Here is a 22726-nt window from a genome sequence, read left to right as displayed (position 1 = left end):
CAAAACAGAAAGCAGAAGAGTCATCCAGTTATAAACTGGAGTAAGTGCTGGAACAGATCATGCCAGAAACCTATCCTTTGGGAACTCGGGTGTGGGAAAACAAGACAAGCTCTCAAGTTTCATTCTGAAAAAACTTTAGAGAATTTTAAATGCAAACCACCTTTAGTACTAATTTTCATTATTTATTTACTTCTGATTATTGCACTGAGGTAAACTAACATCTAAAATTCTGTAGCCATGAACTCAGCAGTAACCAGCAAAGCTCCACCAGGACGTGCTGAAGTCTGAAAGTTGGATCTGTCCGTACAATCTGCTCATTTCACCTCCTCCTCTTCACAGAGAGCAACAACAGGGCCTGGTTAAATGCCAGGGTTTTTTCACAGTAAATGCATAGTCATAGGAGAAATCCCAAGATTCAGAATGTGCTCCAACACTTTGCTTAGGGATCAAATAATGCCATGGCCCTTTTTTAAGAGATGTCCCCAGTTCAGTTTCTGTTAGCCATGGTGTATTCGGTTCATTTGGATGGAAAATATTTATTTGGAAATATTCAGTCAATGCTAAGGAGACCAAACCAAACTAGACTTTTGTACACATTAAACCAGATTTTAATACACTTGTTTTTAATCGCTGCCAGGGTGATTCTTACACATCCTCAGAGTCTGAGTTTCATTATATGTTCCCATGGAGAGTGAAGCTTCCCGGGTTACCCTACCTAAAGAAGCAAGAACTGTTGGCAGTTGGCCACTGCTGGAAAGGGCAAATTATGGGAAGGAGCTGTGCTCCCACCAGCATGGATATAAGGCATGGCCTTGCCAACCAGCCCATCTCACAGTGAGCAAGTCTGAAACATCAGCGACTGAGCAGTGACCTGCAGTAAACTCTGGCACACACACAATGGCAGCTCAGCACTGGGTGAGGCCGTTACCACCCCGTATATCTACTCCTCTCCTCTGAAAAGAATTCCTGGTGATTAAACACTGTGTTAAAGCAGCTTCTAGTCTCCGTGCTTTTAGGGAGGCAATGAAGGGGGAAACTGCTGCTGATTTCTGTTCACACCATGCTGAAAACCATCAGTTCAGGAACTTCTTCACATGCTCTCCCCAGACCCCAGAGGAGCACATTTCTGAGCATTATTTAAAGGGATAGTTTGAGCCCAGCTAAAACTTGGTACATGTAACTTTAATGCAAGTCACCACAACTATCAAACCAGGTACCCTTCTCCACTGTTTATACTGAGTGCCAGAAAGAAAAAACTTTGCTTTAGTTTTAGTTTTCAGACTTACTGACAGTAGTTAAATCTTCCGCTGTCCTAAAAAGCAGTGTTGCATTAGTTGCCAGGTATAAACTTCAGTGGACAACATCATATAATTTTAAAGTCTTTTTTTCAGTAGCATCATTTCAAGACTTATTCATGCTCAGCCCATACAGTGAAACAACAAATGAAATCATTTCAATCCCAACAGAGAGCAAGTGTTCTTTGCAACGCGGAGGTTATTCGGGTTTGAGTAGCAGGAGAATGGTGTGGTTTGTTAGCCTGGTCCTTGCCGGCAGCAGCGTCTCTCTCACCTGCTATGGCCTGCACAGCCACGCGCAGGAAGCCGCGCACTTCCCCCTTCTCGCTGACCACGGCCACCCTGTGGATCAGGGGCACTGGGTACAGCAGGTTGCTCAGGTACACGAATGCTCTGGTGGCAGGAGGAGAGAAACACAGCCAGCATTAGGAACGGTGTGCCAAACCCCACGGCAGCTTTGCTCGGCTCTGGGACAGATCTCAGACACTGCATCTCCCAGACCTGCAGGAGGTCCCAGGTCCCCCCTGCCCACACAGAGCTCGGGCCAAGCCCAGGGCAGCCACCAAAGGCTCTCAGTCAGAGCTCAGTGGGACCCAGGGCTCACAGGAATGAGTTACAGACACAGGGACAGAAGAGGGCTCTATGGAAGGGAACCAGAGATGCACTGCAGTTGTGAATGCAGCTGTTAGCAAGCTGATAGAATCCATCAGGGAACTACTGATGATAACGAATGAGGTAGTTGGAAATGATAAATTAAAAAGGAATTGATCTACTGTGCTCACACAGCCTCAATTTTTTACTGAACGTATAAAATCACTCTTTTAAAAACAGATTGACTGAATGTTTTCTCTCTTCCATATTCCTTTGATAACACTGTGTGCAGAATTACCAGAAACCCACAATAAACCATAAGTCATCACTTAGGTTTCTTGGAACATTCACTGATTGCATAGATAGTGGAAGACTGAAAGTCTTCACAGGTAAAGCTCTTTAGGAGAATTTATTTCTTTGAAAAAACAAAACATAACAAATAAGACATGACAGCACTACTGTCCGCTCAGAAATTACAGTTTCCAAGAGGAAAAACAGCATTTAGGCCCCATAGGGGATGATCCTGCCCTGCACTAACTTTTAAGTTATATACAAGCAGGGTCTGTTTTGGAGCAGTAAGGTAACCAATTTAATTGTATAGATTTTAATTAAAAGTCACACTAAAGTTATTAAGTTATTTTATGTTACTGCAATGAACTGCAGTAGGTTTTAAAGCATCACACTTCAGGGGGATTAACTTGAGCAAGATATTAAATGTTGATAAACTGAACAAGTCAGCTAAAGAACAGCTCTCAACAAGGGGAAAATATGGAAGGCTTTATTTATTAAACTAGCTGTTTCAGAGTTCAGAAGAGTACTGAGATGCACAGAACTTTAACCAGTACTTTTACCAGTCAGTAAATTTAAAGTGACTAATTATGCAATTTTAATAAATTTATGCACATTAAATTATACTAAACAACAGTAATTTGTTTTACTAACTTCCTCCTTACAGTTCTTTTTATTAGTCTTTAGTATTACGTATAATTAATTCCTGTAATTTGTAACTGTTATTGTTTAACATTCCTAGGAAAAGTCCTGCATTACAAAAGGGAAGTGTTGCTCCTTGGGCTCACATGCCCCTTCCAAGGATGAATGAATTCTTTTGAAATGACAAGGAAGTCAAACAGGTGTCAGTCATGAACCAAGGACACAAAAATAATGCTACTAAAAAAACAGTGGTGACAAAATGCAATAGAGAAGAGGATGATTAATATGGCTATAAAGTAGCAAAACAAAAAATGAAAAAAAATGAAAAGAAAACCATACAACAACAAAAAAACCCAACTGCAACATAACACTTCACTAAGATTAGGGTTTAATTCCTTTTCAGTCTGCTTCAAAGTGAGGTAAACACTGATAAAGCAGGGGAAGGGAAAAGAGACTAAATTTCAAGTAACAAAATGGGAAGTTGAATTTTATTTTTTCCCTCTAACATTTTCATTTTTAGCTTTGGAATTTCAGGTGATACTCATCTGAGGAACTAGCATCCAACCACACAAGAAAACAGTTCCTGAAATTGGAATGGTTCACGTGGACTGGATCAGGGATGGAGTTCCAAAAGTTATGTGGTTCTCTGCTCAACATGAAAAACACACCCAGTTTGAAAAGCACATTTCAAGCCAGGGAGAACAGACATTTCCCAACAGAACAGAAGCCAAAGAGTCTTGCACTCATGTGCACAGTAGGAGTGTCACTAACTAAAAAGAGTCAGGCATTGCAGAAGCCTTCTTCCTTCAAAGCCAAACTAATGGAAAGTGAAAGCACACCTGCATGAAAAATAAAAAGGTATGTTTATTTGCAGGGTAGATGTTCTGAAGGTGCTGCTCAACATGTGACAGCCAAAGCATTCAGCTGGATTAACCCCTTCCATATGACCATCCCAAGGAAAAAAATGCATTTCTCTTCTCCCTCAATTTGCTTCCATCCAGTCACCTTGTTCACTGGAATAATTTTAACATAGAGAAAAAAAAGCACATAATGCAAAAAAGTTTAAAGCTTCCTGTTTGCTGATGAAAATGCTGTGTCTCTTCTGTAGAGTGGAGAGCAACTGCACAATGTGCTGCACCAAAACAGAGCTGGGGTATGCAGCACTACTGCTGCTTCATCATGAGACAGTGCCAAGTTAGGAGTGGATGAAATCTTAAGGCTATCCTCCTCCTCTTCCCACATCCGTGAGGACTCCCTCTCCCCAAAGAGCCCCTAAGTGTCCCCCTGCACTTAGCCCAGCAGACTGAAAGAGGGGAGCTGGATTAGCAGAAAGATTGGTGAGGTAAAATGGCATACTCACAACAAAACTAGAAATTAAATTTAACAAAAACAGTTTTTTTAAAAAACCAAAACAAAACCAACAGAACTCAAAATGATGGCAGGTATTTTTAAAATAAACACATTAGGATTTAAATAAAACATCCAATAGTCCTCTCCCACCTCCCTTAAAAACAAAGCAAATGCTTGATATGTCACACCATTAAACAGAGTCAACCTTGAAGAAACCCAGCATGCCAGAAGAGATGGCTAAAGGGACCAGCTCTTTTCTGTTTTCTTTAAGAGTTACAAATAAAAGACAGTCATAGCACAGAGAGAGAAAAGAAAATAACCGTGATGGCCAGGGAGTTGGATAACTACATGCTCCACTTCTCCTCCTCCTCTCCTTCATGACCTGCACTTGTTATTGCTGACAACCCCCCAAAAATACTAAAAATTGTTTTATTTGTCCTTCACATTTGATAACATATCAACCAGTACACACTTGGAAGTGATAAGGAATTCTGGTTTTGCTATAAACTGAACACTACCTGTGGAGATGGACACACGCCTGGTGCACTGTTCAAAAGCAGAGTTCTCACACTGGAAGACACAGAGGACTCACAATAGTTCCTACTCAGTGGTGCTGGACACTCTAACAGCCTCTGCTGGGTGATGCTGTTGAGCAGGATGGGAACTGAGAACTCCAGACCAGAAGGCAAAGAAAATGAACTCTGATTTATTTCAAATGCACCACTCTATATATAGAGAACATCGAGAAGAGTAATTCCATTGGTCTTAGAGTAAAAACATCCCACACCATTGGTGGGCAGTGAACGATGCACAGTGGCAGGACATATCTATAAACAATGTGAACAAGGTAGATTAGAGAATTATTTACATTCTTTCCAACTGCTTTCCAGGCTCTCGCCTGGTTAGAAAACCTTTCTCTTTCTCTCTGACTGAGCTGAGAATACCCACAAATGGGCACAACAGAACAACAGGAATAGAAATAACAGAAACCAATGACTGAGGAAAAGTCACTCTCTAGCCTCATAATAGGAACTAAGTTTCACTCCAACACATTCACAGCTCTGTACACGCAGCTCACACCATATGCAGGCCGGTGCCCAAGTGCTGCAGCTTCACGTGTCCATCCACAGACACAGAGCTCAGAACTCTCCCCAAAGCAGGGAATCTGTGTGCCTGCCAGGAAGCACAAGTGTTTTCATTGCACACTGCATCTGCTCAGCTCGTGCTGTGCTTCCTGAGCTGCCTGTGAGTGAGCATCAACAGCTCAGCTCTTTCCCAGGCTCCAGGGGCACACAGGGCAGCCCTGGGCTCAAAGGAGCTGACAGCCAGCCCAGAGCAGCACAGATGGCTTTCCCAAACTGCCTCCCAACCCGAACCAGATCATCAGAGTTTGTAAAACGTGCTACCAAGCATTGCACGTAAGGGCACAGATTCAGAGACCACAGAGGACTAATGCAATTTCTTGCAACTTTAGTGATTTTTGTTTACAAAACAGGATCAAGGAAGTTCCAAGTTTCACTACAGACAATGCCTGAGGTTAGACAAACACACTAAACTGAACTCAAACCTTGATAAAGACCAGCAAACTCAATCTCTCCTTTTCACAAATTGTGCAAACAAGCATCCTGCATTTGAGGAAACTGCATAAAGATCCCACCATCTTGGCCCTGAAGTCTTTCTTGCTTATACTCACAGAAAAGGATAAAGCCAAGCTCTGGTCCCTTTTCCTTTGTTCCTCCCTTCTGCTGGCCATGGAGCCTTTTTTTGTACCACACCTGTGGCAAGCACCTTAATTGAGGATGTTGGCTTACAGGGTAAGCAAGGAAGCACAAAAGCATCATTAGGGGAGAGGGAAGCAGCAGAGAGAGCAGCCAAGCCACTAAATAAAAACATTTCTGTTTCTTGTAATGAGAAGGGTGTGCTAGTGACTGTTACTGAAGAAACAGTGTGAAGAACTACATTTCCTTCATGTACCTTGCTGTCCTTAAGGGTCTACACCACACACTGAGGTCTGGTAATGCCCTAATTCTTTCTGTTCTGGAAAGCTCAATAATATTCTAAAATACACCAAGCAAACCTGTTTCGGGAATTCAAGCTCGGGGAAAGTGCTGATAAACAGAGACAGTGAATTTCACTGTTGATGAACTTTCACTGTGTAATACTGGCTACAGAGAGTCAAGCATAATCTGAGAAGCCAAATCATCTCAGAGAACACTCTTTTCCTCATCCAGAAAGGACCATTCTTCTTTCTCCTCATGCCATCTTTTCGTATGCAGCAGATGTTACACCTGTTTTCAAAGAAAACGGCTTTCTGGGTTTGGACTGAAAGACTTCCCACCATAGTCAGATTCTCTTCCATGGAAGAAAATAACACACTACAATTCTATCTGAGCGACCCTGCAACAGCTGAATAGGGAATACTATAAAGAAACCTTTAAACAAATTCTGTATACAAACCCCCATTCATTCCAAGCTGTGACAGTTGTCTAGAGATAGATTTACTCACACTGTCACATCTAAGGGTTATTTTCTCAGTTACCACTTAGGTCTTCATGGCTCCAGACGAGGAATTTAAAACTTAATGTTGAACTACGCTCATTCTCTGACAATTCCAATTTACGGACATGGATATTTTGGCTAGACTGACCATCTGTGTAGCACAAGGCAAAGCCATTGCAGACTGCAGCAAGAGCTGGTCCCTTTTGGCCATTCTCAGAGTAACCTCACCAACCTTCCCACTAAAATGAACCAAGGGGATCGGTCGTAAAACGGGTCGCGCCCATCATTGAAGAGGTCTGATCCCTCCTCAGTCCCAACGTCGGAGCCAGTGTCATCCACAAAGGCCTCATCATCAAAGTCCTCCATCTCATCCTGCTGCTCATCTGCCAGCTCAGTGATGTCGGAGTCGGCCGTGGAGAAAGTGGGGGAGGGCGTGCGATCGGCCAGGCGCTCGTTGACGCAGCCGTGGAATATGGGGGAGCTGCACATCAGCGAACGGACACCAATTAACAGGGTCAGCACACAGAACCTCATCAACAGCTCTTTGTTGCCATCAGCACAGAGACCCCTCAACAACGAGCAACGGCTTCAAACCACCTGGACTGCAACGAAATGGGAGGGAGGGGGCTGCCAACAAAGTCAGGGAAAAGAGTGTCCTTGAATGGAGCAGGAAGCAAATGAAAAAGGAATAGAAACATGGCTGAACATATAGAACTTGAGAGGACATCCATGTAACAGAGCTACGTTTCTTACTTCCAACACAGCAGTTCTGCAAATAAAAATATTGTAAAGGTGCGGCCGACAGCAGGAAATATTAAAGAATCCCATCAGACACTTCCCTAAGGTATGACCAAACTATTTGAACCACTCAGATGAGAGACTCTGGACCACTTTTCCAGTGTTCTTGGTATTCTCACAGCTCTGCTCCAGTGACTTTAGATGGAACTTAGCCGGTTATATTATTTTAAAATAAATTTGTAACTTACTAAAGGTTCAGTCAAAGCAGATTCTACTACTAGACACTTGAACTGTCAACATTCTAAAGAGCATTTTCTTAACCGTATTCAAAGTCTATTCCAACTCCCTGAAAGACAAGACCCAGCTGACACAGAGGCCACACGGTTTATTCACGTGGCACGCGGAGGCAGAGCTGCCAGTGCAGCAGCAGGGAGGTGCTGTCCGTACCTGCCCACGAGCTTGAACCAGTGGAAGCGATCGTAGAAGGGGTCGCTGCCCGTCATGGAGCCCTCGGGCTCCTCCTGGCTGCCGGAGGCCACTTCCCCCGCCCGGTCGTACATCTCCCGCATCAGCTCCAGCCTCTGCCTGCAGAGACAGCAGCAGCAAAGAGCTCAGGAGAGAGGGAGCCATGCAGGCAGAGAACACAAAGTGGGGTGCTCACCTCCCTGGCTTCACCTGCACCAAATTACACCTAAGAACAGAGGAGGCTGTACCCTAAGTTGGGTGCTTCACTAATTCCCCAAAATGTTAGAGAGTCTGGGAAGTATTTTGTCAGCTAAGCCCTCTAAGCACAAGGCAAGGTGACTGCAGAAGCTTACATAAATCTTGGATTTCAATTCACTTCTAAATATTCCTCTTTCACATCTAATTCTGGCATACTTTTTGCTTCAATTTTTACATCAGACCATCTTACTGAGTAATTTTGGCAGTTCTTTGCATTCCACTCCAGAAATGTTGGCATTTTGATTCAAAAGTGAACTGATTCCATTATAGACTCTAACTATCCATTTATTTTATTGAAGAAATCAAGTGTTTCACACTGCAAGATCCTTTGTCTGGAAGTTATTAGTAGGAAAAACGTCCTTCAGTCAATATTTAGAGAATGGGGGAAAAAAATGTCATTCACATGTGACGAAAATAATTCAGATTGCAGTCAGAATTTGTGATAGAATCTGTATAGCTTCCGTAAATAAGATTTAATAAGCTTAAATCTTATTTAAGATTTTTATCATAAATTATGTCCTGTACTACCAGGTTATATAAAGCAGGTGACAAGGAAATTATTACAGTGGAAGGACTGAAAAAAGTAATGCAGAGAGATGAGCTGTGATGAGTCTTATTACATTCAAGATAAAGCCTAACCACAAATTACAAAAATTAGATGTGAAACTAAGGTGAGAAGCTGGAGAAATGTGCACTTGTTCAAACAATCTGAAAAGCTGGTATTTAGAACATCTGACACTGTCTAGAAGTTTGGGAGGACACAGAAAACAAACAGAAATCGGTAAGGAACAGCTCAGGAAGAAATTTTTGAGTGAAGTTCCTTGGACGTAGGGGATTTTGTTCTCTAATACTATTGACATACTTGAGTTTTTCTAAGGACCAGTAATGTGTTGCTCCGTTCTTCAGGTCCTGCACTTCCACAGCCACCACGGTGCGGGGGAAAGGCCGGCGGTCCCGGCTCTTCTCCGGCTCCACGGGCAGGAGCTCCGGAGGCAGGGGGGAGTACAGGGTGTCCGTGAGCAGGACAAACTGGAACTGCACCTGCACGCAAGAGACACGGCGCGTTGGCGTGGGACGTTCACTCACACAGAAGCCCGAGTCAAGGACTCACAATTTTCTGAACCTTTTTACAGCCCAGATGAATAAGCAAGAGACGTACAATTTTAAAGAGTACAAGAAACTCAGAGCATTTACAGCAGGATTATAGACTCAAAACTGATGGGTCAGAAAATAAAAAAAATGGTTCTGCATGTCCCTACCTTTTTCTTTAACTCTACACTGATTGCATTGGCTTCCTTCAGATATACTGCATTTCCCCACAGCTGGTCCCTCAGTGAAGTGAACTGGTGGAATTTCCACTTCCTGAAAGCCCACTGGGCGAGTTCGTATTCATGGCGTGTCCAGGGCACTGGGAAGAGCAAAAAACAGAGGAATAAAACAATGTGGCTTCTCCTCAAAACCATCGCATGCAGTATCCGATACTCCTGCTGACTGTGCCATCAAGCTCTCAACACATTTTCTGGAAGAGCAGAAAACAAAACCCTATGTTTTCATTATTCACCATGGAAAAACTGGACTCAGACTTCCTCAACATTAGCAGTGGAGATTAATGACCATGTAAATGAGATTTGGAGCAGAGGAAACAAATTTTTTTTCTGCTCCTATTATTTTAAGTTATTTGGCAACTATTAAAGCCAAATGCTGAAAGAGTGGAATGAGAGCAAGGATAATGACAATAATAAATTATCTGCTGACCAGAAATGGAGCTATACTGACATGTCACAACATTCTAAGAATTCCTAGCAAGGAGGAAAGAGAAACTTCAAGATCAAAACAAGGAAACAAAGGCAACAGTGTTATTTTTTTAAAGACATCTGAGCTCTGTTAGTGCCACGAAGAGATTCCTTCAAGAGCACCAAATCAAAGCTTGGGGTGAAACTAATCTAGTTTGTGCATCAGTTGTATTTGAAGACGTATATCATGGAATATATATTCCACGTTCATGTGGAATGTGTTCTACAAACGGGCATTTGAAATCTTGATGCTGAGAGAATAACAGATCAAGAACTTGCAGTGTTCTGCAGCTTTCCAAAGGAAGTTTTCTATCTATTACAAGAGACAATACAGCAGCTGTTCCCTTAGACTTAGCTATATCCAAATTATTTTTAGCTTCAAACTCACCTTCTTCTTCCTCCTCCTCCTCCTCCTCCGTTGTTTCAGCTGCCAAGGACCGTGTCTCTACCTGCTTCTGGAGTGCCTGCAGTTTGCTCTCATAGTCCTGTGGGGAGAGAGGAGACACTGTGTAGGAGGACAGACAAGAGCCAGGAGGAAGCTGAGAGACGCCAAGAGCTCAGAGTGACAGACACAGATCACACCCACACAGACACCTCAGAGCACCCGCAGGTCACACGGCAGCACTGCTCCAGTGCAATCTCCCCTGGAAAGAGAACACACAGCCAACACCAGATAGGAGCTGGTCTCTAAAATCACCACATTTACGTGTACACAGCGTCTAGAAGAGGGAAAGGTTTAGGATGCTCTTTTGGTGGGATTTTTGTTAAAAACAGGAAGAAGAGGATTTTATTTGGAGGCTGCCCGCTGCTTTCAGAGAAGTAGGAAAGAAGCAGAAATAAGAGAAAAACGCAAAAATAAATTTGAAAGGGGAGGATTATTCACCTTCATTTTCTCAAACAGAAGGATTAACAGCACCACTAATTTGCCTTTTTATACCAAAATAAAATAATTTCAAATATTAGTGGGGGAAGCACTTTGTTTTCAATTAGATTCTCCCCATGGCATGTAAGTACCACCCTCTCACATGTGTATGTAATACATCAGAAGATAAAATACCACCCTGGCAGAGAAGTCTGTGCAGTGGCTTCCCCACGAGGAACACTCCAGCAATAGCTTCTGGTAGAAGAGCATTTTCTTCCTGTTCAGACCTTATCATGCCTTGAAATAAATGCTACTAAAACCTAATGAGCCTGTTATTATTTGCTGGTAAAACAAATACAAATTAGAACAGACTCTGTCACAGTGCTCTTGGTCTCAAAGCCTATCCCACTAGGGTATTTTATTTTTTTAAGATAAACCTTTGACATATTATTACACAAATTAAACTGGTTTCTCAAGATTTTTATACAAGAATTACAACAACAATTCACTAAGGGTGTTGCTGAGTTCTTAATGAGAGTTCTTGAAGGCACTCATCTTGTATTCCAACTTCTCTCTTCCACAGTTCCAAATCCTAAAATTCTTCTCCAATGCCCAGTTTGCAATAAATGGTTCTTAAGTCCAAGAGCTACAGAATAAAAGCTTTACATTCTCCTCCCACCCCACTTAAGCATCCCACCTAAAGAGCTGCATCACTTATCCACAACATGATGGTGTCAGCTTCAGTCAGAAAGGCTTTAGACTCTGTTTGGAAAGGAGATACACCTCAAGAACATTCCTTCAGGCTCATAAGTAGTATTTTCTGAAAATAGCATTAACAAATGGTAACTGTGCCCTTAGAAAGTGCAGGATTTTGAATACCACAATTTCAATATCCCTGAGAGCAAAACTGGTCTTCATATGGCCTTCATATGATGGCTGCGTTTTAATTTTCTAATTTCCTCTTGAATATTTAATTTGGCTAAATGCTCCTTCTTCATTTGGTTCTGCTCCATTCACCCTAAGTTGGCTACTTACTTACACAGGAAGTAACCTCAGCCCAGCAGCATAAGTACTGCAAACAAAACAAATACATATCCTTTTCTTTTGATACTCATTCTGAAATTCTTATTCACCAAAAATCTCTTCTAGACTCCATGAGACTTCTCATGAAGTATCAGACTTATCTACCCTTCTGAAATGCCCAGCAGAACCCTGATTTTTTTTTTTTAACATAAAGGCACTTTTTTGGATCTATTTCTCCCATTCCATGCAGATAATGTTATTACATTTGAAACTGAGATAAAACCGGTGAGATGCAAAGTGACACAAATAAGCCTCTCTCACTTGCAAGGAAAGACAAAATAATTTATTTTCCTGTAGTCTGAAGTCGATAATGTCATTTTGAGTAGCTAAATTGTAGAAATGGAAAGCTCTTCAAGTAGTGTTTTAATAGAGTCTTTCCAGATTCTTTTGGAGAAACTGAAAAGCTGGAGAGGGAATGGGGGGTTGGGGAAAAAAAAAAAGAAAAAGATCCCAACCCACCAACAAACCCACACCCCATACACTCAGACTAGACAAAGCTTTTTAAGACCAGACTGGACCAGTTAAAGCAGAACACTGCACCACAACAACTGAGACGTGATGTCTGCCAAGGTACTGCCCTGTGTGATTCTCCCCTGTATTTGAGGTGCACAGAAAAGTCCATTTCTTTTGCCTTCAATGAGCAAATAAAGGGAGAACAGCCAGCTCTGTGTTTTCTTCCAGAATTTAGACAAACAGCACATAGGATGGTACAATGGGACAGCACTGAAGATGGGAATGGTTTATAGTTCCTTGTGCTACAAAAAGCTCTTATTTTCTTTTATATTGAATTTAAATAAGCTGCCTGAGATGGACACAAGTCTGCTTTGCTGCTTTCCACATAACAGCAGAAACACCAGGGTGGATGAACTTACAAGAATCAGACTGAGGAACAATTAAAAGAAACCTTTATAACTCTGCTGGAACAAGCCCAACCCCAAGATAAAAAATAAAAGTAGGACAAGCCTCCAGTCAAGTTTCATTTCCATTTCACTGATACAAGTCTGACACTTACAAGAGTATTTCATAGTTTATTGAAAGAGCACTTGTTACAATACAAACCAGTTCTGCTTTTCACAAGGCAGATACTTGCTCCTAAGACAATCCAAAACAACAGACAGATCTGAAAATCCCATTTAGTTCAAAGGCAGCTCACTGCTTTCTTTACAGTACAAATAGTTACACAGCATAGATTTCTCATGTGGCAGCTCCTGAAAAGATTTAATGGGAAATATCCAAGAAAAATTTCAACAAAAAACAAATTTCAACATGTAAAGGACACAGTGAGGGAGATACTGGAACTATGCTGAATGTACTGATAAGACAGAGATCCCTAAATTCAGATTGCTTGAAGAAGGATATTGGAGTCAATCTGAGTGAGGAGCATTAGTGATGTGCATTTAATCCCACCCCCAAGTCCAGTGTCCCAGTGGGTCCTAGAGAAGCCATCTCAAAGGCACAGGTGGATCCAAGCCAGCTGTCAAAGCACAGCAGCACTTGGCAAAGGCAACTGAACTTAGTAAAAGAGCACTTCCACCACGGATGCCACATTTCCATTACCCTGAAAGCCTTTTCACACAGGCGTCAATGGAAGCAGCTGTCTCACTGTTCAATAACTCCATTAACACAGGGTTTGGAGTGAGAGTTGTGTGCATTTCTGAATAGTGCAAGGAGATCACAGTTCTCACACTGCTTCCCTTATCAGATGAAGCGCTGTACTGCAATTCATAGCAAATTCTTAAATAGCCTCCTAAAAACCAGGAAAAAAGCTGCTTCCTTGAAGCAGACTGGACTCCATTCTGACACTGACTGTCCTTTTTCTGTTTTGTCAAATCGTACAGCAGAACAGGCAGGTTGTTCTTCCAGTGCTGCACTAAAACAGTGGGGTAAGACAGACTGATGGTAACCTACTGCTCACAGCACCACCCAGGCATTTACAGGGAGTTCTGTTCTGAGTTTTAAGCTGAAATAAGCTGGCACAAACATTTTAATGTTCAGCACTAAGGCATCAAGTAGCAGGGGTTTTAGTCTCGTGTCAGTACACGTAGTTCCATGGACCTCAGAATTACTCCATGCTCAATCACGTGGTGATTTCATACAGGCAGCACAATCCTCCCCAACACGGGCCAGGAGATGGGATTGCTTTGGTCTCGTCCCACGACCCATCCCGTGCAGGCTAGCTCTGTCTGCCTCACAGAATTGAGAGGCTTTTCCTAAGCATGCATTTTCAACAGAGTCCAAACCTTTTAGAGGATATAGAAGAACTCATTATGCTTGACATGCACAAAACTGAAGTGCAATGCACTACTAAAACAGGATTCTAAAATAAAAACAACAGCAAAACATTACTTGCAGCCCAAAACTCATTTTGCAAATTGGACTCAAGCTCAAAGAAAGCATCGCTCATCTACAAGCCTTCTTTTCTTTAAGAATCAAGACATTTTTGGAAGTGATGCTTTATTTCCTTTGTTCAAGTAGGCCAAAGCATGACACAAATGCAAGTTACAAAGCCAGATCTGGACACAGAACTAAACCTGCCGTAAAGCAAAACTCCCAAGTGATCAGACCAGTTTGTTCTTTTACGAGCTGGAGGTCTGACTTTGTATCTCCTGCAGCAGAGGCCACCATCCCATCAGTGATACATGTGCTGAGAACTAAGAGCTGACACTTGATGAATTTATATGTAAGTGGCACGTGTGTTGCAACAGCACCTACAACATGCCCAGCTGAGGCAGGGGAAAGTAGGATAGCACAAAAAAATATGGAAAGTAAGCTTAAGACACTTGCCACTTACCTACAGCTATGCTGAGCCACACACAAGTAACAATTACCAGTAGGGCTTCTATTTTATAAAAAAATAAGCAACCTCAAGTAAATTCAGGATACTTGTGCAAAACAGCACAAATACACTGCAAAGTGGACCTACCTTACCAAATGTGGTAAAGTGTCCAATTTTGTTTTTAGAATTTTATTCAAGTTAAATTTAAAAGCAAAGTAAGTCCTCAAATATTTTTATTGGCTTACAGTTAAGGCCACGGATTTTCCAAAGTAAGAGCAACTTTGTCTTGCACTTTTGGAAACTCAGAAAATAACCCAGTATCATTCAGGTTGGGACTCTCCAATTGAGACAGAACCTCAAAGCCTATTCCTTAATCACTAGTTTTTCAGGAATTTGCTTGGAACAATCTGAAGCAGGAATAGCAAGCCTTTGTGTTACAGCAAATCACCTGCAAGTGCAAACCCCTTCAGAGCAAAGTAGACATGAAAGATTTTTAACTCGCATTTTGAGTGTGGGGAGAAGGAAAATGAATCTTATTTTCTCCTCAAAGCAACCTTCTCCTTTATTAAACGAATCTTGAATTCTAGTTTAATCCAAGACCAGAGGCACTAACATGAGGTATCACATTAAGATGAAACAGTTCAATTCTCCTATCTCACTGGAGAATTCAGCCAATACAAAGTAGTGATTTATAAATCTTCCTAAGAATAACTATTTCAAGAACATCTCCCAGACTCATGCCTGAGAAAGCTGAAAACATAAAATAAAAGAATTAGCTTTTTGAGTGCACCAGAGTGTTGAAAAATCCTAGTTCCTTTCCACAGTCTCAGTATAATAATTAAAACCTATTATATTTAGAGATACAGTGGGAATTAGAAAAAGCTTATTTCCAAATAATTGCTTCAGCACTATATATATATTCTGACATAAAATTCCATTCAGGCTGGTTTAACTGTCACAGCAATTTCATACCAATAATTATGAAGTTAAGCAGAAGGGGAAGAGACATCTACTCAGGGAGTGTGACCCAACAGCTCTTCTTAATTTCTTTATAAAAAACGACACATATCTTGTCAGCCGACAACTTTTGGTTTATAGATTATTATTACTATTAAAATTTGAGTTAAGAGTAGAAAATATTGTTCTGAAGAACCAGATCCATTTATAAACAGATGGTCAATTTCCTTATTGCTAAGAAAAAAGTCACAAGAAACATTCAATGCTAGAAACTAAATTCCTCTCTTGATTGTCTACATAAAACACCGGAGGAAGGTAGCACTTGGTAAGTTCCAGACAATATTTTCAGCATTAGAAAAATACTTCAAGACACACACACCGAGAAAACTTGGTAAATGAGCTAGTGGGAAGTTCTCCCCTCCACCTCCCTCCCTCCAAGTCTTCTAGTCTATGAAAAGAGTTCTTACAATTTTTCAGAATATTCTTCCAACGGATGCTGTTAAAACTGCAAGGGAAGTCCCACGCAAAGAGCCCGGGCCGCAGGGCCGGTACGTGGCGCTTGTGCTGGGCCTCTCGAGTTCTACCTGGCCAAAGCAAAGGCGAGCCCCGGGCGCGGCCCGGCCCGGCTGCTGCCGCGGCTGGGCCCGGGGCCGGCGCGCCCGGGCACTGCTCATACTGCGGTCTCTCTGCCCGCTTTCAGGTTGGGGGCCGAGAACTGCCGCCTCATGCGCGGGGGCGTCACGAACGGGCCGTGCTGGCCGGGCCGCTCCGTCTGCTTCGGGCCGCTGCCCTCGGCCCCGGGGCCGCCGTAGGGCTGGCGGTGCTGGTGCAGGTGGCGTTTCTGCTGGAAGCCCTGCGGCTCCGGGCCGTGCGGGCCGGCCGGCGAGTGCAGCGCCTCGGAGGAGCCCGAGGCCTGGCGCCGCAGCCCCTTCTGCGAGCCGCTGTTGAGGGAGTTGCTCCTCCAGCGCAGCTGCGGCTGCTGCTGGCCGCCGGGCTGCGGCGGCGCGCCCAGCTGCTGCCGGTTAATCTGGATATTATCTTGGCTCCTCTGCGGCCCGTAAAGATTCCACAGCTGCTGCGGATCTTTAGAAGCAGCTTTGCTTTCTTTCTCTTTGCCTTCGTCTTTGTTCTTGTCGTCTTCTTTTGGAATTCTAACCTCAATAACTTCATCCTCGGTGATAATGATGTGGGTGCCTGGACTCCACGAGTTCCTGTGTTTGGGATTGCTTTTGAAAGGAAATCGAGGTTTGCGATTTTCAGGTGGAATAAACCGGTGAGGCATATTCTGTCGACGAAGCTGCTTTGCTATTTCCTGCTGCTGCAGATTTTTAAATCGAATCTGTTCTTGCCTCATCCAACGTAAACGCCCACGTCTGAAAGCCGGATCACCTGCCATTAACTGAGACACACGCTCCTCCTTAGCGAGATCATCATTCTCGCTCCTCTTTGCCTCATCTGTGGGCTTCTTATCCGCATCCACTGCACTGGCAGAGTTCGGAGACTTAGCATTAGCTACAGTTGACTGAGCTTTGTCTGGCGACCCTATCAGGGGTAAAACCTTCTCCATTTTTAGCATTTTATTTCTGAGAACTTTGATCTCTTCATCCTTCATGTTGTTCTGCTTCTTCACTTCTTGCAGAATATCTTCCAATTTGTCTATGTGCACCTTTAGGTCATCCACGTCAGTTATTCCTTTACCATTGGCCATTACATCTTCAATCTTTTCATCTCCAACTCCTACTGTATCCCAGACATCCCGAGCGACAGCTCGCCATGATTCACGCTCATTTGGGTCTTTTTTCCCATACATGGCACAAAGCTCTTTCATTTTAACAATGGCCAGAGCCTCAATCTCCTGCCTACTGTGCCTGAAGTCATTGAGTGCTACCTCATAGCATATCTCCTTCACAGCCTGAATCTTTAGGTCTGAGATGGTGACCCATTTGGAGTCTTTGCTAAGGCGTCGGCGTTGGGGTATCTGGTACATTTTAATAGGTTCTCGTTTCTTCCCACTGCTGGGGAGGCCACACTTTTTTACAATGGTTTGGAGCTTGCTGGGGGGCAGCTTCTCTCTCAGGGAAGTGATCAGTCTCCAACTCTCCTCACACGATCTCTTGTCCGAATCATCCCCACTATCAGAGTCTGCATCCTTTGGAAAAACAAAAATCAAGAAGTGGCCCCAAAATAACCAAAATTAAAATTGTAAGAAAATGGAAAAGCTAAACAAGAAGTAGCAGGCAAAGAAAACTAAATCAAAAATCAAAACAGAACAAGTGATAAGGAGGTCCCTGAAGACTGAGTGTTAGGGCATTAAAATGCATCTTCAAGAGTCATGGACTGTCAAAATTGGAGCTCTTCACTAAATAAAGATTAACATTATATTTAAGTCTTGTCATCACAAAACAGCTGATAATCTGAACTCTTCCCTCCCAAACCCCTCCAGAATCTTTAAACAGACCAACTAAAACCAAGTTCCTGGTTTTAAATCTTAAAACCAAGTGTAAACTGCACTTCACACATGCTACAAAGACATGCAAATCCCCACCACACACATTTGCCTTGGTGACTGCTGTTGCTTCTTTCAGCAAATCCTCCCCAGGAAGGTGAGCACAACAGCCATAGAAGATGTCATGAGCAGCCAGAGTAAGTCGGGTTAACACTGGTTAGTAACGTTGCACGTGGTTGCAGGGATGCTCAAGTTTAGAATCCATTTCACTACAATAGCAGCCAGAGAATTGTTAGACGATAAGAAAAAATGAAACAGAAGCAGCTGAAAGGTTCAATGTTAAAAGGACTGTAAGTGCCACTATGACAGACGAAGACAGTGGTTCATACTCCAAGACTTGCTACAAGCTAGAAGGATATCCAGAATCAGAGTTTCAGAGGTGGGTTGTGGTTTGTTTGTTTGATTTTTTTTTTCCATTTGGCACCTTGTTGCTTAGTTTAAAGGAAAAAAAACATTATCAGTCTTGTCTGTCCGAAGAATGAGTTTCAGCAGAATGCAGAGTAATGACTTTCTGGTTTTAATTTTTGTAATATGAATTTTCTATTTGATATCCTTGATTTGTCTTCTTCTCAAACCCTAGAGCCTGGAGCTTCCACACTCTTGCTAAGCATTATGCGCTTTGCTTCTTCATTACAAGTTTTCCACCTTTTGCTAAATGATTTTTAATGAGCAGTGCCTCGGGTTTCCATATGCTAGGAATGTCTGTTCAGATAAACTGCCACCACAAGTTAAGGATATCCATCACTGCTTACTGCAACCAGGAATTAAAATCAGACCACTTTTCTTTAAAGGCCGATTAAGACATCTCTTTAACAAGCAAGAAGTCCTATGTATTACTGTGATCCAAACACCTCCAACAAGCTGTCAGTGTCTAATGCAGCTCTAACTAACATCCCTGTTTTCCACATGGAGATTTAGAACACATGAGAAACCAGGAAAAGTAACAGCCACTTACTCTAAAACCAAAGGAAACCCAGGTCATTGAGCCAACACCAGATTCACATTATTGAGCTTCTTGTGACTTAATGTAGTTTTAACAATAGTACTAGAGAACCAACTTCTAGTTTAGGTCAATATATAAGCAAAACACTGGTTTAGAAACCCTTTATGAGTTAACAGCTGATAAAAGTTGTTGCCTAAGGAAACAGCATTTAACAAACTGTACACTGCAGTGGAAACCAAAGGTTCCCTGGAGGAAGCCCCAGTGTAGCTGGGCCACTCAGGGATACGACCAGGAAGGCAAAACATGAGCTACTCCAACATTAAGTGACAGGTTCCACAGGACTCTGATAGCTACAAAACTACCATAGAACTACTTATGGGTAAAGCATGTCTTTATCATAAGATGATGAAGAGACACTGAGTCATGGCCCTGTGTGCACTCAGAGGTTACCCAGACCAATTAGTGCAGCTATAATCAAAATTCCAATATCAACTGGCTACTGCAGAGGCATTATGACCATTTTAGCTCTATTAAACACATTTTTACAATCAATTTGTAAAATGGAGAACAACTACTTCTATTCCTTAGTAATACTAGCAAAGCAAAGATATTTTAGTTGGCAATTTTGGGGGACAAGAGCTGTTGTTTTTTTTCTTGTTCTTTTTTTTTTTGGTACAGTACATCTAACAAATAAACATCCAGTCTGGTTGGAATTTCAGCATAAAATCAAAACAATCTGGTAAACAGGATTAGCTAGCTTCTTACATCTGAGATTATACTCCAGTTTAGACCAAGAAGAATATTTATATCCCAATATCAGTCTTATGCAGCAGTAAGTTAGAGAACCTGATACTGCAGCTGGCTGTGGCAGCGCTGTACACTTTTAAGGTACACAAGCTGAAGTGCACTCCCAGATTTCCCACTCATTATTCAGCTATGCTGCATGGATGCACTAATCCTGTCCATCCCAGGCTCTGCACACAGCAACACAGAAATCATGAGCTGTGTCAGCAAGCTCTGCTGTCACCTGAAATATTCTTATTGAGCACTGGGATAAGCAGGATACTGCTCCCTGACCAAGGATCTCATTTGATATGATTCCTTATAACTAGGACAGGTGTCCTTCAGGTTCTGCTGAGGCATGTAGGGTAGCATTCCACCTTTGTCCACCAACTGAAACCAGCAAGAACAAAACAAGCTTGAAGAAACCAGCATCTTTATTATATTAACCACTCCACTCTCTAAAGAATTTTCCCTTAATCTGAAGTATTTTGGGAAATAAATTCCCTTCACACCACTTTATAAATGCAGCCTTATTGGAAGCAGCTTCCCAGACAGCCAATTTCACATCTTTAATTCATACAATAGCTTAGCTTGTGCCTGTCAGCTAAAATTTAGGGAAGGGAATTCCATTACTTGCATCTCATTTGACACACTGCCAAAAGTTACTCAATACTCAAACTATTTTTATTTTCACATTTTTAATGTACTATTTTTTTTCTACCCAAATTTTAACTATAAAATTCCAGAGATGAAACATGACACTAGTCACATTTAAGCTTTTTTTCTGAACTAATGGTTGCCTTGCTTGAAGTCTGAAGCCACTCCTCTCCAGCCATGAAATTAGCCCCTTGTGATGAAATAATTAAAGATGCAGAAGTCTCTAAGTGTGTAATAGGGATTTTTTTAAAAATTCTGTAGCTTCTTCCTATGGAAGCCACAGTACTTTGCTCCATTCTGGCTTGAGGATAGGGCAAGAGCTTTACAGTGCAAAGTCCAGCATGCATTTAGCCCACAGTTTTCAGTGGTCTCCTCTCATACTACAAACATGAATCGTCAGTTTGAAATTTTTATCAGAATTCTGGCACAACTACATTTGTGTTCTGGCTAAAGACAACCAGCTAAAGCAGAATCAGGAGACTCGGGTTTCTTAGGGAAATCCAGACTTCAGTCCTGGGTTCGGTCTTGTTTTTCAAATTCACAGGGTGCTTGAAGACTGCATGGATTTCTATTTGTAATGCGCTTCAGAGGTATTTGTTGTGAGAAGACTGAAGTCTTCCTATATCAGACTTAATTTATCAGACTTCCTATTTGACAAATACATGGAGTGGTGGAATTCCCAGTGCTCTGAATGAGTTAACACACTGCTCCCTACTCAGAACCCCACCACTGGCTTGTGTACCACCAAGACCCTCACAAGGAACTCCATGCAGGGGAGGGAGAAGGGTTAAAACATGCACAATGCAGCAACATTTTCAGACATCATTCAAAAACTAAACCTAGTGTATCAATGTTCTAGAAATCTCTTTGGCAGCACAAAATTAGTATGTTCTGGTGATCCAAGACAAAAATAAAGGCAAACATCCCAAGGAGTAGCTATTTAGACTACTGAAAAGGAACTTCAAAAAACACAGAGCACAAAAATGCCCTTCTTTCAGGTTAACTTGCAAGAAATCCGATCTATCCCAACAAGAATTGATTAAAGCCTCTTTACTGTCAATCACAATCTCTGAATTAACCTGAAGGAGCTCACTCGCCCTGCTAACAATTCACTGTACACACAAAGAATTTGAAAGCAAAGGGAGAACTGCATTGTGCAGACAACCCAAGCAGGTTTCCTAAACTTTCAGATAAGCAAGGACAGGAATTACTGTTTGCCAAAGGCATAGTTAATCAGGAGTAAGGACACATACCAGTCTTTGCTGCTCCAACAAGAGATCAGCTTCCTCCTTCTCTTTCTTATACAAGATCTCCATTTCTTGTAATCTGAAGATGAACAGAAGAACAGACGTAGTCAGAGGTCATTGGTTTCCTGTTGGTGTTACTCTACATGCACAGTCTCCTGAATTACAGTTACAAGAGTAAAACTCATTGTCCTTAAAAGGAACAGTTCTCTGGCTATTCAGTACTACAGAAGTGAAACCCTGCAAGCTGCATTTCAGCCCTTACCAAAAGGTCTGCAGCGTTAGTGGCCAGTGCTTACCTGTGATTTTTAAAGGAGCTGGAGCACTGAAACCCTACAGTAAATTGAGGAGGAAGCTTTCTGAACTTCCACAAGCGGTAGCAGAGACGCATGTGGCAGAACCCAGTAACCTACTGCTGACTCTTCCTTCTTTCAGGTCAAAATTTTGAGTTATTTTATTACCTTTTCTCCATCTCTTGCTTCATGTCAATGCCCTGTTTCTCCAGAAGCTCCCTCTGAGCAAATGTCCAGTCAACTGGCTCTGAGGGAGTCTCAGCTGATGGTGTTTTCTCTCTTTCTGCTCGTGCTTGCTCTGGGTGGTTGAATCTGAAGACATGATTTTTACCCATGATGATCCGATTTCCTAGAAATAGGAACAGAAAACTGCAGCTGACAGAAGAATGGTACCAACTTCTATTTAAAAGCTAAAGGCGACACTGACCCTAAACAGCACCTAGCATTCCCCATATATGATGTCAATGTCACATACAGAGAGTCTACAAAAAAATCCATGGTAACATTTCTTACCTGAGCGCAACTGCACAGGCTGCACAACCCTCTTGCCATTCACGTAGGTTTCTGATCGTTCACAAGGCTCCAAAGTAACAATAACTACAAGGAAAACATTGATGAGTGAAACTTTAGAGAGTCCTGTAGAGGAACAGAAGTGTGCAAGCCCCAAGAGGCCTCTCATTTGCTGCCTATGTTCACACTAACA

General features: G+C 42.3%; 1 protein-coding gene across 5 annotated transcripts in view; it reads right to left on the bottom strand.

Moving 5' to 3' along the window:
* KIF1B (kinesin family member 1B) overlaps window positions 1-22726 on the bottom strand; it is a 79085-nt gene that overhangs the window by 22147 nt on the left and 34212 nt on the right. For 3 of the 5 annotated variants that reach the window (XM_053962975.1, XM_053962976.1, XM_053962977.1), the window contains 9 exons: window positions 22537-22620; window positions 22192-22372; window positions 21740-21812; window positions 10308-10404; window positions 9386-9534; window positions 8989-9167; window positions 7851-7988; window positions 6898-7146; window positions 1570-1688 (listed from right to left, as the gene is read on the bottom strand). In XM_053962975.1, the coding sequence (XP_053818950.1) occupies window positions 1570-1688; window positions 6898-7146; window positions 7851-7988; window positions 8989-9167; window positions 9386-9534; window positions 10308-10404; window positions 21740-21812; window positions 22192-22372; window positions 22537-22620 (1269 nt within the window). Of the gene's footprint in view, window positions 1-1569; window positions 1689-6897; window positions 7147-7850; window positions 7989-8988; window positions 9168-9385; window positions 9535-10307; window positions 10405-12866; window positions 17747-21739; window positions 21813-22191; window positions 22373-22536; window positions 22621-22726 lie in introns of those variants that run through there. The other 2 variants (XM_053962978.1, XM_053962979.1) reach the window with 2 other exon arrangements.

The sequence above is a fragment of the Vidua chalybeata genome, chromosome 22, assembly GCF_026979565.1.
Source record: "Vidua chalybeata isolate OUT-0048 chromosome 22, bVidCha1 merged haplotype, whole genome shotgun sequence".
Lineage (NCBI taxonomy): Eukaryota > Metazoa > Chordata > Aves > Passeriformes > Viduidae > Vidua > Vidua chalybeata.
Note: the sequence above shows the minus strand (reverse complement) of the source record. Positions and strands in the feature narration are given on the sequence as shown.